Below are 19,378 nucleotides of genomic sequence, written 5' to 3'. Positions count from 1 at the left end.
AAAGTGTATCAACACATCAGACATCTATTGTACTCCGTGTGACTATAAAGTGTATCAACACATCAGACATCTATTGTACTCCGTGTGACTATAAAGTGTATCAACACATCAGACATCTATTGTACTCCGTGTGACTATAAAGTGTATCAACACATCAGACATCTATTGTACTCCGTGTGACTATAAAGTGTATCAACACATCAGACATCTATTGTATCAACACATCAGACATCTATTGTACTCCGTGTGACTATAAAGTGTATCAACACATCAGACATCTATTGTACTCCGTGTGATACAGACTATAAAGTGTATCAACACATCAGACATCTATTGTACTCCGTGTGACTATAAAGTGTATCAACACATCAGACATCTATTGTACTCCGTGTGAGACAGACTATAAAGTGTATCAACACATCAGACATCTATTGTACTCCGTGTGACTATAAAGTGTATCAACACATCAGACATCTATTGTACTCCGTGTGACTATAAAGTGTATCAACACATCAGACATCTATTGTACTCCGTGTGACTATAAAGTGTATCAACACATCAGACATCTATTGTACTCCGTGTGACTATAAAGTGTATCAACACATCAGACATCTATTGTACTCCGTGTGACTATAAAGTGTATCAACACATCAGACATCTATTGTACTCCGTGTGACTATAACGTGTATCAACACATCAGACATCTATTGTACTCCGTGTGACTATAAAGTGTATCAACACATCAGACATCTATTGTACTCCGTGTGATACAGACTATAAAGTGTATCAACACATCAGACATCTATTGTACTCCGTGTGACTATAAAGTGTATCAACACATCAGACAGCTATTGTACTCCGATGAAAGTGTATCAACACATCAGACATCTATTGTACTCCGTGTGACTATAAAGTGTATCAACACATCAGACATCTATTGTACTCCGTGTGACTATAAAGTGTATCAACACATCAGACATCTATTGTACTCCGTGTGACTATAAAGTGTATCAACACATCAGACATCTATTGTACTCCGTGTGACTGTAAAGTGTATCAACACATCAGACATCTATTGTACTCCGTGTGACTATAAAGTGTATCAACACATCAGACATCTATTGTACTCCGTGTGATACAGACTATAAAGTGTATCAACACATCAGACATCTATTGTACTCCGTGTGATACAGACTATAAAGTGTATCAACACATCAGACATCTATTGTACTCCGTGTGACTATAAAGTGTATCAACACATCAGACATGTATCAACACATCAGACATCTATTGTACTCCGTGTGACTATAAAGTGTATCAACACATCAGACATCTATTGTACTCCGTGTGACTATAACGTGTATCAACACATCAGACATCTATTGTACTCGTGTGACTATAAAGTGTATCAACACATCAGACATCTATTGTACTCCGTGTGACTATAACGTGTATCAACACATCAGACATCTATTGACATCACATCAGACATATTGTACTCCGTGTGACTATAAAGTGTACAACACATCAGACGTGTGTGACTATAAAGTGTATCAACACATCAGACATCTATTGTACTCCGTGTGACTATAAAGTGTATCAACACATCAGACATCTATTGTACTCCGTGTGACTATAAAGTGTATCAACACATCAGACATCTATTGTACTCCGTGTGATACAGACTATAAAGTGTATCAACACATCAGACATCTATTGTACTCCTTGTGACTATAACGTGTATCAACACATCAGACATCTATTGTACTCCGTGTGACTATAAAGTGTATCAACACATCAGACATCTATTGTACTCCGTGTGATAGTATAAAGTGTATCAACACATCAGACATCTATATGTACTCCGTGTGAAATAAAGTGTATCAACACATCAGACATCTATTGTATTTTCTCCTGTGTGTGCAAAATAAATGTGTATCAACACATCAGACATCTATTGTACTCCGTGTGACTACTGTGATAAGTGTATATAATCGAGCACTCACTATGGTGAGTCTTAATATCTTTCCATTCAGTCATTTAAGTCATTCAATCCCATTATCTAATGTGTGATATTCTTATTTATACTTCAGGAAATATCCATTGTGGCACTTTTTTAAATACTGATCCTCATTCTCGCACCGCTTCTCTCCACTCAATGATTAACGATTAATGATAGGGCGGAGAAATAACAGTTAACCGGAGATTAACGGTGAAGCGGAGATTAACGGTGAAGCGGAGATTAACAATTGGGGGATTAACGGCCAAGTAGAGATTAATGGCTGGGCGAAGATAAACAACTGGTAGATTAACGGCTAGGCAGAGATTAATGGCTGGGCGAAGATGAACAACTGCCAGATTAACGGCTAGGCAGTGATTAACGGCAAAGCGGAGATTAACGGTAAAGCGGAGATCAACGATGAAGCGGAGATTAGCAATTGGGGGATTAACGGCCAAGCAGAGATTAAAGGCAAAGCTGAGATTCACGTTAAGATATTAAAAGTGATTAAAGGCTAGGCGGATATAAACGGCCAGGCGGAGATTAACGGTTGGGAATTTAAAGGCTAGGATAAGATTAAAGGCTAGGCGGATATCAACGGCCAGGCGGAGATTAACGGTTGGGATATTAAAGGCTAGGATAAGATTAACGGCTGAGCGGAGATTGACGGAAAGGCGGAGATTAACGGTTCGGAGATTAAAGGCTGGGCGGAAATTAACGGCTAGGCGGAGTTTGAAGGCTAGGCGTAGATTAACGGCTTGGCGAAGATTAATGATTTGGAAATTAAAGGTTGGGCGTAGATAAACGGTGGATAGATTAACAGCTAGGCAGAGATTAACTGTGAATAGAGATTAACCGTTAGGCAAACATTGTTACGCGGTGATAAACGGTTAGGCGGAGATTAAATATGTTAGAATTCGGATCTACACTTTAATCAGATTGTAGTTTTTGCTGTAGTGTTTGTTGTTCACATTCATGTACTTTATTCCATTTTGAATATAAACATTTCATCGATGCAAATGAAAATGTCCTATTAATGTATATTTTTAATCAGTTGGCGGCTGTACGATATAATCACCCAGAGAAATTAACAATTCAAATACATGTACTTTGTATGTACTAAAGTCAACAAAGGAGATCGTACTTAATAGAAATTGTTTGTTAACTTACACAGGTTAATCATTTTTTATATAACAGGTTGATAACAAAGTGATTAATTTGTAGACAGAGGCCTTAACACGATAATATGGTTTGATATGTTTATATCTTATTCACTGAAATAGGGTCATTTTAGAATGAAGACGAATTCGTCTTCTAAATCATTTTTACAGAAAAGACGAAGCCTTAATCTTTGAGGATTTTTTCTATGCCTTCCATTTTCTATAATTATAACGAGATGATGTGAGTACAATAGTATTATAGCAGTTTGGTTTCTTTATGGTTTGCGGGAAAATGTTTACTAAAGTAAGGCTGGTGGCAGACAAGCCAAAAATATACTGCCACACCAAGCAGTCAGACGATTTCGAGAAAAAGTCTGAGTTTTGTTTATAAATATTTAACTATCTTTGTTTTACTGAAACTTAAAAATAATGTGTATTAAAGCTACTTGTGTTTGTTAGTCTTACGACAAATGCTCTCATGTAACTGAAACTATCCAATTATGACAAGTGTTCGATTCAACCTAGCATACATATCTTTACAATATGTTATTACCATATAGTTGCACCAGTAACTCAAAAAAATATTTTCCTCGACATATTAAGAGGATATCAACCCAGCTCGAGATAAATAATTACGTTTGGTGTAGATTTCTGAGCTTCTAAAATGATTTTACAAAAGTGTAGATAAAGTTGTTCGATATCGTGTGCTTTGTGTAAACCAACCTCCTCACAAGCAAAGTTTGCTACCCAACCAACATGTGTGTCAGAAAGTGAGTGTCGGCCCATTGGACCAATCGGGTGCTCAAAACATGGGCAATAATTTTATCGTGTTCCTTGGCAAACTGATTCCAAGGTAGTCTCTTTGATCTGACGTGTCGCCTTAAAAAACAATGAGGGATTGGATAATTTTTTTGGAAAATGACAGACCTGAAGGATAACGTTAAATCATGTATAAAATAGGAACAAAATACAGTGTAAACACATACGTAATAGATCTATGTTACTTTATTTCAGACAAAATGTACTTAGATTATACTGATACAAAGGTGATCATCATCTCTACAGGTGTAAACACTCAACACTACGGGGATTCCAACAAATTAACAAGTATGGTCAAAGTTCTGTAACAAACACTCGTGTCTTTAACATCGCAGACGAATATTATATACACTCAGTACATGACAAATGTATGTCATACACTAAATATATATTGATTTCACTGTAACTAATACGAGACGTATGGACTTACATTTTATATACATGTTTTCTAATCCTCTGTATTCTTCATTTTGTCATATTTTAAATAAAATACAGTTTAAACTAAATGTGTTATTCATTTTGCGTGTCATTTGTAAGATTCTTAAGGGAAACGTTCGAAACTCACTTAAATCGAAAAGTCGGTTATCTTGGATTTTCCCACGGTTCAAACGAGTTCGAGATATGGAGGGTCGATTGAAGTATGGAACAAACCATTGGTGGCCTGTGTTCAAATAGATTTCCACATCTAGCATTCAAATTCATATGATTAATAACACCTTTTTAGAAATAATATAAAACATTCGTTTAAAAAAAGGAAAATCAAATTTGAGGACATTAATTTATTCTCTACATTTGAATCGTCGTGTTCGGTCATCTGACCTAAAAGGTCAAGATGACATATTGCTTTCGTGTATCGTCCGTCATCGTGCGCTGTACGCCGTGTGCCGTCCGTAAACTTTTCCTATAAAACACTTCTCCTGCTTACGCCTTGACAAATTTCAACCAAATTTTGTTTGAAACATCATTGAGGATGAGGACTTAGATGCAGAAATCTGATTCGGCCTAAAGGGACCTGGGGATGGGGCCCCAAAAGGGTAGTTAGACAATACTAACGCTATTCTTCCTTATTGCTTGAATGGATTTCATTCAAATTTTGTCTGTAACATCAGTGGGGGTTGGGAAATAATTCTCAAATTTAGAAATTGTTTATTAGACCCCTAGGGACTTAGGGGCGGGTCGAAAGAGGGGAAAGCAGACAATACTTTTCTATTCTTCACGCTTGGGTAGATTTCAACCAAATTTGGTGTGAAACAATATTTCAGGTGGGTTATGATTTTCTTAATTCAGAAAGTTGTTTCGACCCCTAGGGACTTGTTGGGGGTGAGGTCCAAAAGGGGAAATTAAATAATATTTTGCTTCAAAATGTTACTCTTTCTTAATCCTTAAATAGATTTCAACCAAATTTGGTCTGAAACATTATTGAGAGTGGTGAATTATTTCTTACATTCAGAAAGTTGATGCGACCCTTTGTACTTTGGGGGCGGATGGGGCCCCAAATGGGAAAGTTAGACAATATTTTGCTTCAAAATGCTACACCTTCTTTATGCCTTGGCAGATTTCAAACAAATTTGGCCTGAAACATTATCAGGGAGTGGCAATGATATCAAACATGACTGAAATGACCCTGAGATTGTCACGTTCAATTTTTCTTATGCTTTTGTCCAAAATCCAACATAGATCATTTTTTAATGAAATGACAGAAATGCTTTGTTGTTTTTTTTCAGCCTGGTCAATCATGGTAACCACAGTATTTATTTGGTAACATGATCTTGCACCTGTTCATGCACAGAACCTAACATTGATGAGTTTCTAATTCTTTCAAAGAAAGTTCAATTTTTGAATTCATCAGATATTTCAGATCACCATCAGCGAATTCTGTGGTTTGTCCATCCATTCATCCATTATCAGATGACGGTCAAGTGTCACGGCCCTCTTGTTTATTTTTATAATGGGGCGTACCAAGTATAGAAACACAGTGTAATTCATAATCTGACATCAAGCCTACTTCATGTAAAACAACAATACCGATATATCGAGGAATCGTAATTCAGTTCGAATTCGACAAAAAATGAACAACAGAAAAAATTACACGGAGACTCCAGCAAAGTACAAGTATAATAAAACCAGGTATTCTGGAAACACCTACAGTCGAACCTCGTTATCTCGAAGACGGCCGAACCATAGAAATTAGTTCGAATTGACGAATATTAAATGAAAGTAAGTTAAAATGATTTGTATGAAGCTGGCCGTGACCGATGAAATACTTCGAATAAATCGATGTCTTTAAGTTTTAAGAGTTCGAGATAACAAGATTTGACAGTATATAAAGCCTTCAAAGTTAAATACATACAAAACAATACTAAGTTTAATACACATTTACAAAATCGAAACTTTCTATTAATAGCATCAAAATACTACCATAGTTCTATATTCATTAATCTATAGTATCGTTGTAGAAAACAAATAAAATGTTTGTCCAGTTTCCAATGCAGCTTGAGAGAAAATCAAAGTGCATGGACTTGCCCCAATTTTTTACGGGATTTGAAAGAAATTAGCGTTCAAAATGTATTGTAATATGCACCAGATGAACCCAGTATGAAAGTGCGATGAATTGGTTCAATTTTTGACGCATTATTGAAAACGCTTCTCCTTTCAGAATCATTATAAAGATCTTAATTAAAATGGAATTGGACGACAGACAAAGCCTATGAAAGCCCGGTCATTGAAAAACTAAACACAATACACATCAACTTAGTTTTAGAAGCACACAAAGATAAATCTAGATAGCAACACAACAGTTATAATATAGTATGTAATTATGAAATATGATAGATAAAATGTGATTACTAAACCAATTGATCAGTATGCTACACTTGTTTGTTATAGTGTGTAACAGCTACCACAAACACCAGTCCTTTCTTCACACTTGATCAGTAGATCAGCACGGACAAGCTGTCCATAACATTCTTCATTCTGTGACGATCCATACCAGACGGTTGATGAATAGACCAAGATGTTTCAATATAGATACAAAAGTAATTATATAATAAAATCGATTTGGATCACTTATGAATCTCTGAACTAATTCCACATTATATAGAAATTGGTGTCATCCAGATAAAACAGCCATGTAGAAAGTTTGGACAGTAGGTGGAATATTATTTTTATAATTATTACATTCTTACCGGCCCGTCAACACATAAAAGTTCATTAGTTCATCAAACGGTAAAACACACAGCGATCCAAAAGGAAATAACATTAAACAAACCAAAAGGTAAAAGACAAATGTTAAAAATCTTAAATGGGTATGTTAACACAAAAGATTAAAATGCTACGTCATATTCTATTATATAGACCAACATCTTTCAGGTAATGTAGAATTTTAAAAATCTCAACAGTTTCAAAAATGGTTTTTAGACAGCATCACTACCAGCAGAAAGGAAGACAAAAAGAAGACGACTTTATAATTACATACACAAAATACTTCACAGGTAACATTTAAGTGAACATGTAAACTAGTAGGAAATGTTTCAGATGTGCGGTATAAAAGCTGACATATTAAGTAAAAAGCCTCGACTTCTGCAGTTAGTTTTAGTTAATATCACCTTATCTATTAATATTCTGAAGGATAATAAGACAGATTCATAAGTCTTCTATGACGTAGCGGAGACTTGATAAATGTAGGTACTAACGTCATTTCTTAATATCACGACTCCCAAAGTATAATAATTATTTCTCGATTACCGGAATATATACAAACATGAGCAGACTTTTTACAAGGATATCACTTAGTATCCTTTTAAACTTTAATATAGAAAGAACATCATTAATATCAGGATTATATTCTAAAGCATTTATATAACACAGATTAAATAAAACCATTAAAATTAATATACAGTCCTTCAAACGCAGAATGGAATATTCTGTCTAAGATGCATTATATTATCCTATTGTCCTAGCATGATGGAATATTCTGTCTAAGATGCATTATACTATTTACAGTACTGTCCTAGCAGGATGGAATATTCTGTCTAAGAGGCATTATATTATCCTATTGTCCTAGCAGGATGGAATATTCTGTCTAAGATGCATTATATTATCCTATTGTCCTAGCAGGATGGAATATTCTGTCTAAAAAAGGCATTATATTATTTACAGTACTGTCCTAGCAGGATGGAATATTCTAAGATGCATTATACTATTTACAGTACTGTCCTAGCAGGATGGAATATTCTGTCTAAGATGCATTATACTATTTACAGTACTGTCCTAGCAGGATGGAATATTCTGTCTAAGATGCATTATATTATCCTATTGCATTATATTATATTATCCTATTGTCCTAGCAGGATGGAATATTCTGTCTAAAAAAGGCATTATATTATTTGCAGTAGTACTGTCCTAGCAGGATGGAATATTCTGTCTAAGATGCATTATACTATTTACAGTACTGTCCTAGCAGGATGGAATATTCTGTCTAAGATGCATTATATTATCCTATTGTCCTAGCAGGATGGACTATTCTGTCTAAGATGCATTATATTATCCTATTGTCCTAGCAGGATGGAATATTCTGTCTAAGATGCATTATATTATCCTATTGTCCTAGTATGATGGAATATTCTGTCTAAGATGCATTATACTATTTACAGTACTGTCCTAGCATGATGGAATATTCTGTCTAAGATGCATTATATATTTACTATTCCTAGCAGGATGGAATATTCTGTCCTAGTCCTAGCAGGATGGAATATTCTGTCTAAGATGCATCATTATATTATCCTATTGTCCTAGCAGGATGGAATATTCTGTCTAAGATGCATTATATTATCCTATTGTCCTAGCAGGATGGAATATTCTGTCTAAGATGCATTATATTATCCTATTGTCCTAGCATGATGGAATATTCTGTCTAAGATGCATTATATTATCCTATTGTCCTAGCAGGATGGAATATTCTGTCTAAGATGCATTATACTATTTACAGTACTGTCCTAGCAGGATGGAATATTCTGTCTAAGATGCATTATACTATTTACAGTACTGTCCTAGCAGGATGGAATATACTAAGATGCTATATATTATATTTCCAGAATAGATGTTGGTTAAAGTTTTAACATATTAAGTACGTTTCACATTAACTTTTTATGTTTCGGTAGTATTTGACCAATCATATCACAGTATTTACGGATCCAGAGAAGTGGAGATAACATTCGCTTTATTATCATAAGATGATCCCGGACAATCGGAATTATACAATTAAAAAATTGCGTGTGTTGTACATTAAACATGGAGAATATATCAACATGCCAACACAGTTATGATTCAAAATCAAATTCCGTCAAACAGGAGCAAAAATATGAACAGAAGACTTAACAGAGAGACTCCTGAAAAAGTACAAGGAAAATAAGACCAGGTGTTCCAGGAGAGTAAGCGTCTTCTGCTTTATCGACGACACCCGTCATTTAAACCTTGGTCAATCCAAGTAAGTTATGTCACGTTCGCAAATGAGAACAATTTATACAACAATGGAACCAAGAGACAAAGTAACGAGCATTTAATACGTCCAGTTTCATGTCGGACAAAGAAATAGAATATTTCTCAATGAAATCACTATTGCGACCATAAAACTTTCTCATATTTTTCATCAACTTGCATCTTTTGAACCCTTTTGTTACGAGTTTGTCAGTCAGTTGACGATTTCTTGCACGAAAATCGTGATAATGAGAACAGGCCATTGAATATCGAACCAATTGATATTGGTATATAAATACCTTAGGTTGGAGATGCAGAGTTATTGCTTTCCAACAATGGAAAATTCACAATAGGGAAATTGAAACCATCACGTTTATCATACAGCTTGATAGAAATTTGTCCATTTCGTAGATGCATTGTATATACTTATATTATTTTGGATTATTTAAAGGTTTGTGGATGAAATATTGAGTTTGTTTTAATATCCAGACTAAAAATCTTACTTAAATGTTTCAGTGATAGCAAAATTGATGTAGCATGCTCATTCACATTATAAAATTCAAGGACACAATAAAATGTACACTCGATCAGATATCTTATGTTCCCTGACGTTTTACGAGCATCTTTGTTGTCATCATCTGGGGATATTGAATATTGGGATAGAACCAGTCCCAGATCAAGGATTGGAAATTATCTGTGCCATTCTGGTATTCTCTGCCGTTTAAATTGCAGTCATAGCAGCTTTTGTACCACCAAGCGCCCTTGTACGTGTCAGCACAGTTTGAAGAACTCATATCATTATCCCTTTCATAGGTGGAGAAAGCCATACCGTTATGAAGGGCCATAGCATCATCTGACAAGTAAATAATACTTTCATAACAACAGCAATCGACATAACGAAAATACACGATCAAGTACAGTGGAACGTCCTTACCTCGAACTAGTAAAAAAAACTCGCAGACCCCGTTTAATTCGAATCATTTTGTCGGTCCCTGGGTAACATTTCATTTAACATTCAAACTCACAGAAGTATAATACTCGGTCCCTCCGAGTTCGAGATAATGAGGTTCCACTGCAGATAAGTTTTACCCTGAAAGTGATGATATGTTAGAAAAGTGGTCATGTTGTAGTAGATGATGGTTGCCACATGGAACTGTATATGCGTGTCCCGTCCATACCGTACTGCACACTGCATATACAAATATACTAACGGAAAAAAGAAACGCAAGTTTTTGTCCGGTAGTAAATATTTCAAATGTTTTATGGATGACCATATCATTGTTAAGATGTTTATATTAATTCCTCATTACTGATTCAAATTTGATAAGTTCTGTTGTCTTAACACAGACGGCGTTGGCATGGATAGCGTTTAAACGTGGTACCCTACGCCATTTCCTGATCAAAATCAATAGCGGGTGTGCCCACCTCGAGCTGCAGTCGCTGCTCCAACTCTCCTTACCATTGACCCCATCAAATTGTCTATGGTCCTTTGTGGGATGTTATTCCACTACTGAAGAAGGGCCTGCGTGAGCTGAGCGACGTTGTTTGGGACGTTGACGCGCTTACTGAGCCTCCTGTCCAGCTCGTCCCACAAATGCTCGATCGAGGACAGATCTGGACTGTAGGGTGGCCAGTCGAATATTTGGACATTGTTTTGGTTGAGGAAGTTACGACACATCCTAGCAACGTGCGGCCTCGCATTATCCTGCTGCAACGTAAAGTTTCGCGCTTGGATTGATTGAAGGACATGAGGAATGAGGACCTGATCCCGATATCGGACAGCTGTAAGATTGCCTTGGAGGATCACGAGAGGTGTTTTCACGCCATGAGAACTCCTCGCCCAAACCATAACAGACCCTTCCCCCGAATCTGTGGTTTTCTTTAACGCATGCGTCAAAATATCGCTCACCGCGACGTCGATAGCAACGTTTTCGTCCACCTGAACTGTACAACGTGAACCGAGACTCGTCTGTGAATAACACACATCTCCAGCGGGCAAAGCAAAATCGATTTGGTGCATGTGCACGCAGCCATTGCATTCGACGTTGACGTCGCCTGGGTGTAAGTTGCGGACCAACGTAGGGACGTCGTGGCCTTAAATTGAACTCCCGCAACCGATTCCTAACTGTTCTTGGACACACACGGCGACCATGAGTGCTTACAGTATGACTTGCCGTCTCCGTCGTTGTCTGAAATCGGTTACGTAGGTGTGACAGACGTATGCCCTGATCTTGACGTGGCGTCGTAACGCGAGGACGTCCGCTCCTGGGATGGTCAGCTAATCTTCCCGTGGCCCAGAGACGCCCAACTAATCCAGCTATCGTTGACCCATGGACTCCAAATTGCTGACGACGAGACGTTGCGATTGGTCCTGTAGAATTCGGGCAATAGCCCTACCCCTATCAATTTCGGACATTCGCGGCATGCTGCTTTTTAATCGCCTTGGAGTGAAATGTTGTGCACTGGATGTGTGCTGTTCAAAACTTGGATTTGGTATGGTTTTCAAGTTGATAGCACGTGTAGTGCTACGGACGCACGCTTTGTTGGAAAATCTGTTCAAATCACGAATTTAAACCGATGATTATTTAGACAGTACACTGAAGGTATTTATGGGTCACATTTCACAACATTTGGTCTACGGATAAAAAAGTTATATTACCAAAACTGAACTTGCGTTTGTTTTTTCCGCTAGCATATATGACAAGTAGACCTGCCGCAGTGCAAAACATTTTGATATCAACATAATAAGTATGGAAATTCTTTTTAAACAGTAAACGTAGTCAAAATTTTAGAACATCAACATGAACGCTGTCGGTACGATAACGAGATATGACTTACAATTATGGTCTTTTTGTCCACCATTATTAGGCCCTAGTGACCATTCTCTGTCTTGATGGACAGTCAAGAATATAATAAGCGTTGGAATGATCTATAGCCATGCCCACTACCAAAGACAGAACTGAAGCGAAGTTGGCATGGACAAATAAACGATTATGTTAAATCACGATAGCGGTATCTCAGAGTGCACATCGCGCCAGTCATGGTATGATCTTAATATTTTCTACTTCCTCTTTCTCCATGGTCGACTGATTTTCCCTAACAACAATAATATAGAGAGACATGAGAAATCTACCTTGGGAATTGAAAATGATCCGCTCCATCCAGTAGCTAGAAATAGCGGTAACAAGTTTAAATTGTCACAATCAAAGATGGTCGCTTGGCGACCATGTTGTATTTCTGAAAAGTTCAAGAACCGACAATGCACATTTGGGGACCAGGTAAACGATGATGTAGTGTTTCTCAGATAATTACTGTAAATCGCTAATAATTCGAGTAAGAATTATTTTTGCGTTCATACGCGAGGAGAGTCAACCGCAAATTCAAATCCCGCGTTAATTATTTGAACTTATATAACCGATATCGGCGTCTCAAAGAGTCCAGTTGACAGTCTCAGCTTTTTGACCTTATCTCGAGGTGTTGAGCTTAGATGTTGTGGATATCGATTTATTGACGCTGAGTTTGAGTTTTTGAGTTCGTACTCAAATCTCAGTTGAAGTCAGTCCCAAGAACGTTTGTGATTCCAAAGCCAGCTCTCTGATACAGGTGGCTTATTATTCGCGAATTTAAAATCATTTTTAGATCAGCGTTCGCGAGATCATGCATTCATTAATATGTCTGAAGAGGTAAGTTCGCGAAATTTAAGTGATTTGCAGTAGTTATAATAATCAAATTCACAGTTCATCCATTTTCTGTCATTTTATGATCAAACGTGAAAACAATCACACCTGGGAAACCTATTGATGTTGTCGGAGAATGATAATCAGGTGCTTCTCAAGACAAAAAGTATTACAAGGATAGCTTAAGGACAGACGAAAGAAGAACCATGAACAAAGAATGATTGATTGTTATAAAGATAGGATATCCGTGTATTGTTCAAGGATTCTGTGTCTCTACATATACTTACAATTGGCATTCCCTGAGAATCCGGACACAGTCAGTCTATACTTGTTTACTTCGTTTTCTACTTTGAATGTGGAGTATTGTGCGTACCGGGCGTCACCATACCAGGAGGTAGCTTCTACACGGAGGATAGAAGGTGTCAGGGTCAGGTTGCTGATATTATCGTTACCTGGAAATCATATTCAGCTTACATTGTTTTTTAATAATCATAATTCATAGTACAACATGTTTTTGTATAGTGAGAGGAAAAAGAAACGCAATTAGGAATTTCCAGGTCAACTACGGGAAATAGAAAAGGGTTTTAGAATGTAATTATGGTGTAACTTGAAGATAGTTGACCACTCCGTCATCTACGAGAATTTCATTCGTGTACGTTGATTCAAGAGTACCCCACTCGAAATGAAGTGCGTTCTGGACCCATCAATATCGTGTGTGCCCCCCGCGAGCTGTAGTAACTGCACGAACTCTTTTGTGCATTGAATTGATCAGGGTAAAAACCCTCCACATTGGTATACGATTCCATTCCTCATCCAACGCCAACGCCAACTGAGCGACGTTGATTGGAGGATTCGGCCTACGTCTTATCCTTCTGTTCAACTCGTCCCATAAATGTTCTATTGGGGAGAGATCAGGGCTGTATGGGGGCCAGTCTAGGGTGGGGACATTGTTTGCTGCGAGATAACCACGGCGAACTCTCGCTACATGCGGCCGGACGTTGTCCTGTTGAAACGTCAGTTGACGCTGCTGTACTAGAGGAACAACATGCGGCAATAGGACTTGATCTTTATAGCGGACGGCCGTTAGATTTCCTTGAATAACGACCAGAGGAGTCATGATACCATGCGCAATCCCTCCCCATACCATGACCGATCCTCCTCCAGAGTGGTCATTCTCTATCACGCAAGCATCTGCATAGCGCTCGTGGGTACGTCTACAGACACGACGTCGACCGTCTGCCCGGTAAAGCGAAAACCTTGACTCATCTGAGAACAGGACCCTTCTACAATGTTGCATTGGGAAGCCTCTAACGGAATGTGCGTTCAGCCATTGCATTCGTCCGGCACGTCGCCGCGCATTAAGCTGCGTTCAACAAATGGCCGCCGCGGTCTTAGACCGAAGGCACGCAGTCGAGTACGCACTGTCTTTGGATCAATTGGAACATGATGACGCCCAATTGTGTTCCTTGCTGTTTCCGTGGCCGTCAGAACGCGGTTGCGTAGGTGCGAAAGTCGCATAGCCCTATCCTGCCGACGCGTCGTCACACGAGGGCGACCACTTCGGGGACGGTCTGCAATCCTTCCGGTGGCATGTAGTCTTTGGATGAGACGTCAAATGTTCGATGGATGGAATCCAAATTGATAAGCGACCTGATTTTGCGGGGTACCTTGAATAAAAAGTGCAATTGCACGACCCCTGTCAACTTCGGACAGTCGTGGCATTTTTACGGTGAACTGTTTATACGTAAAATGTGAGAAATCAAGATGGATATGTCTGAAGATTCGAACACACAGATTTTGAACCAATCCCTTATACTGTGTTCGAGATATCGTGCTTTTGTCTCTTATTCTTTTGTACAAGCGGCGTGCGCAGTTTAGTTATGCATCAGTGATTTTAATACGGTACCATAGGGACCTAACTCAAATGCGCACAAGTTTCAAGGGCGCACGTCAAGGATTTAATTTACAATATTAACTTTCTGCTAATTGCGTTTCTTTTTCTACTCAGTATATGATGTTGTCACGAAATTTCAGCATAGTTTGGTCTCTCTTCCATCAGGCAGCCGCCAAATGATGATGTATTTAACCTGTCTAGCTACAGTACTAGTGACAGTATGGCGACAGCACCGTTAATATATATATATACCAGTCGGTGTTGAAATGGAGCTGCGACAAAGTCTTGTGTTTGGGCACAGTGCTTACAGAACGTTGAGAAGTTTCACTTCTCAAAGGTTTTCTTTTCCGTCTTCATCCATAATTGTTAAAACACACAGGTATATATTGCTACGAAGAGTTTATAATTATAGGCAACGAGCGATCTACTCCGGTATATTGTGGTCGTTGGAAACACTTGTTTTAGCAGTTTCTATTTACTCTTTAGGTATGTGTTATTGTTATTATTGGTGTCATTTGGCCGGACTCTGCCTCCACTATTTTACCTTTTTGTGGGAAGAAACGTGATAGTGTGTGTTTGTTTGTATGTGTTACTTTATTGATGTGCAACATTTTGACAGTGAGCTTTCCGCTCGGAACCCCCGGGATACACAACTGCCTTCCCTGTATGTGTGAACTATTTTTACAGATGTATATACGGGGATGGGGCACAGAGGAGGACAAATCAAACCTAATGCGATGTCAGTATGCACCACTGAATGATGAATGGGCCCGAATCTCCAAATCCTACACCATCCCATTTGCAATTTAATGTTTAGTATTTTGTTTTGTAGAAATCTGCTATTTTCAACTACCTAATTATCATCTGAAACCTAAATTGGAGCGTACCCGGAAAGTAGGGGGTACCTAATTAGTGTAAATGTCTCGGTTAACAAGGGACAACGTTTTCTCGATCTAGATCTTAATGGAGTGTTTAGAGATCTGTATAGAATCAATCAATAAATAATACAGATAGTAATGAAAATATACATACCTAGCCAGAAATTCCCTTTAAGATTTCCAAATCCGGTTTTATAGGAAGCCCAGGACCTGAAAAAATTCTCCTCGCCACTCTGTCTGTTTTGTATCACCTGTAAACGTAAAATGTAGTGTCAACAAGTGGTACTACCTGTTGGTGGTACACAATGCTGTTGGTACACACTGTTGGTGATACACACTATTGGTGGTAAACACTGTTGGTGGTACACACTGTTGGTGGTACACATTGTTGGTGGTACACACTGTTGGTGGTACACAATGTTGGTGGTACACACTGTTGGTGGTACACACTGTTGGTGATACACACTATTGGTGGTAAACACTGTTGGTGGTACACAATGTTGGTGGTACACACTGTTGGTGATACACACTGTTGGTGGTAAACACTGTTGGTGGTATGCACTGTTGGTGGTACACACTTGTGGTGGTACACACTGTTTGTTGTACACACTGTTGGTGGTACACACTGTTGGCGGTACACACTGTTGGTGATACACACTGTTGGTGGTAAACACTGTTGGTGGTACACACTATTGGTGGTTAACACTGTTGGTGGTACGCACTGTTGGTGGTACACACTGTTGGCGGTACAAACTGCTAATGGTACACACTGTTAGTGGTACACACTACTAGTGGTACACACTGTTAGTGGTACAAACTGCTGGTGGTACACACTACTGGTGGTACACACTGTTATTGATACAAACTGTCGGTGGTACACACTGTTAGTGGTACACACTACTGGTGACACACACTGCTAGTGGTACACACTACTGGTGGTACACACTGTTAGTGGTACACACTACTGGTGGTACGCACTACTGGTGGTACACACTGTTAGTGGTACAAACTGCTGGTGGTACACACTGCTGGTGGTACACACTACTGGCGGTACACACTACTGGTGGTACACACTGCTGGTGGTACACACTACTGGTGGTACACACTGTTAGTGGTACACACTACTGGTGGTATACACTGTTAATGGTACACACTACTGGTGGTACACACTGTTGATGGTACACACTACTGGTGTTACACACTGTTGATGGTACACACTGCTGGTGGTACACACTACTGGTGGTACACACTGTTAGTGGTACACACTACTGGTGGTACACACTGTTGATGGTACACATTACTGGTGGTACACACTGTTGATGGTACACACTACTGGTAGTACACACTACTGGTGGTACACACTGTTGATGGTACACACTACTGGTGGTACACACGGTTGATGGTACACACTACTGGTGGTACACACTGTTGATGGTACACACTACTGGTGGTACACACTACTGGTAGTACACACTACTGGTGGTACACACTACTGGTGGTACACACTACTGGTGGTACACACTGTTGATGGTACACACTACTGGTGGTACACACTGTCGATTGTACACACTACTGGTGGTACACACTGTTAGTGGTACACACTACTGGTGGTACACACTACTGGTAGTACACACTACTGGTGGTACACACTGTTAGTGGTACACACTACTGGTGGTACACACTGTTAGTGGTACACACTACTGGTGGTACACACTACTGGTGGTACACACTGTTGATGGTACACACTACTGGTGGTACACACTACTGGTGGGGTACACACTACTGGTGGTACACACTACTGGTGGTACACACTGTTGATGGTACACACTACTGGTGTTACACACTGTCGATGGTACACACTACTGGTGGTACACACTGTTAGTGGTACACACTGTTAGTGGTACACACTACTGGTGGTACACACTACTGGTAGTACACACTACTGGTGGTACACACTACTGGTGGTACACACTGTTAGTGGTACACACTACTGGTGGTACACACTACTGGTAGTACACACTACTGGTGGTACACACTACTGGTGGTACACACTGTTAGTGGTACACACTACTGGTGGTACACACTACTGGTGGTACACACTGTTAGTGGTGCACGCTGATGATAGACATTTTTCCCAGATGCTTTACACAACAAGTATGCCACTTGTTAATTGGTTTGAATTCTCTCATATTTGATGTTATTCTGAAAATATATGAAAATTATGAAATTGATGGAAGTATGATCCTTGTCAAAATACCCACCTAAATTTTGACTTTTCTTCCCATCGCAATGGATTTTTCTCTGTCGCCTCCTAAGCTTCACAATTGATGCTTTTATCATCACTTACGAGTCCTAGATGGGCGAAACAGCTGTATGTTTAGTGTACTTCATTGTCTGGCTCTACTGTACTCTTGATTAACTCTTGATTTTATATTTGAAATATGCGATTCACTCGTGTGTCTTGTTCAATCTTTGTGTAATTTCGATGTTCTGTAATTTCGCCGAAGTTTAGTTGGACTCGATGTTCTAGTATCATGTATTAATATGGTTTTACACATTAAAGAAAAGTGTTTGATGTATAGCGTTTAACGTCCTTTCAACAGCCAGGAACAGTTAATGACGATCTCCGATGGATACGAGATGAGTCCGGGCATTGAATGAGTGATGAGATATAGGCGTTCGCTTCTGCTGTTAATTCTGAAGGGTAATGCTATGTACACTTCGTGATAATGTCAATGACTACTTATTATCAACTTTTATATATCATGGTAAGGTTGACGGTACAGTTGTAATTTGTCTTGTATTGTATTGTGTTGTGTTGTGTTGTACTGTATTATAATGTATCATATTGTATATTACATTGGATTCTATTTGTATTGTAATGTATTGTATTGTATTGTATTGTATTGCATCGTATCGTATTGTATTGTATCGTATTGTATTGTGTTGTCTTTTAAGCGTAAACCCCAAAATGGTTTAAAAGTCTATACACTTGATCCAAAGACCAATCCCGGGACCAAGAAGGGAGGTAACCTACCGTCCAGGTTCCGTTGACTGTGTCAAAGTCACAGTACACATCGAAGCTGACTCCAGGTGAAGGCGTGATTCGGTAGACACCTGAACAATAGATGGACGGGTCCATTTCACTGCAGTCCGCCAGATTGACTGGTGCTAAAACATCAGTTTAAAGAGGAATTTCAAATTATGTATAATATATATTAACACTGATATTTAATTGTCGTTCCTACAGACATTTACCGTGTGTAGATGTAAACTGTTTTAGATATGAGCCGTTTTATCTCAGATATCTATTCATCCATGAATAAAGAAAAGTCACTTTAATCTAGATTTGATTTATTGTTTTGACCTTTAAGTCACAATAATAATCTACACACTATAAACTATCATGTATAATATAAAGAAAGGCTTACATGGTGACTACTGAAAAGTACAAGGAGAATAAGACCATGTGTTCC

The 19,378-nt window shown here is 38.7% G+C and overlaps 1 protein-coding gene across 1 annotated transcript; it reads right to left on the bottom strand.

Annotated features, from left to right (window-relative positions):
- Window positions 1–10,049: 10,049 nt before the first annotated feature.
- LOC132558791 (angiopoietin-related protein 7-like) lies at window positions 10,050–19,059 on the bottom strand. The gene is made up of 4 exons (XM_060223398.1): window positions 18,940–19,059; window positions 16,057–16,153; window positions 13,418–13,582; window positions 10,050–10,306 (listed from the first exon to the last, which is right to left on the bottom strand). The coding sequence occupies exons 1-4, from the start codon at window positions 19,042–19,044 to the stop codon at window positions 10,050–10,052; spliced, it is 624 nt and encodes a 207-aa protein (XP_060079381.1). The 5' UTR covers window positions 19,045–19,059.
- Window positions 19,060–19,378: the final 319 nt, after the last annotated feature.

This window comes from Ylistrum balloti, unplaced genomic scaffold (genome assembly GCF_031769215.1).
Source record: "Ylistrum balloti isolate Yb309-2 unplaced genomic scaffold, AGI_CSIRO_Ybal_v1 Utg370826, whole genome shotgun sequence".
NCBI lineage: Eukaryota > Metazoa > Mollusca > Bivalvia > Pectinida > Pectinidae > Ylistrum > Ylistrum balloti.
This window is presented reverse-complemented; position numbering and strand designations above follow the sequence as displayed.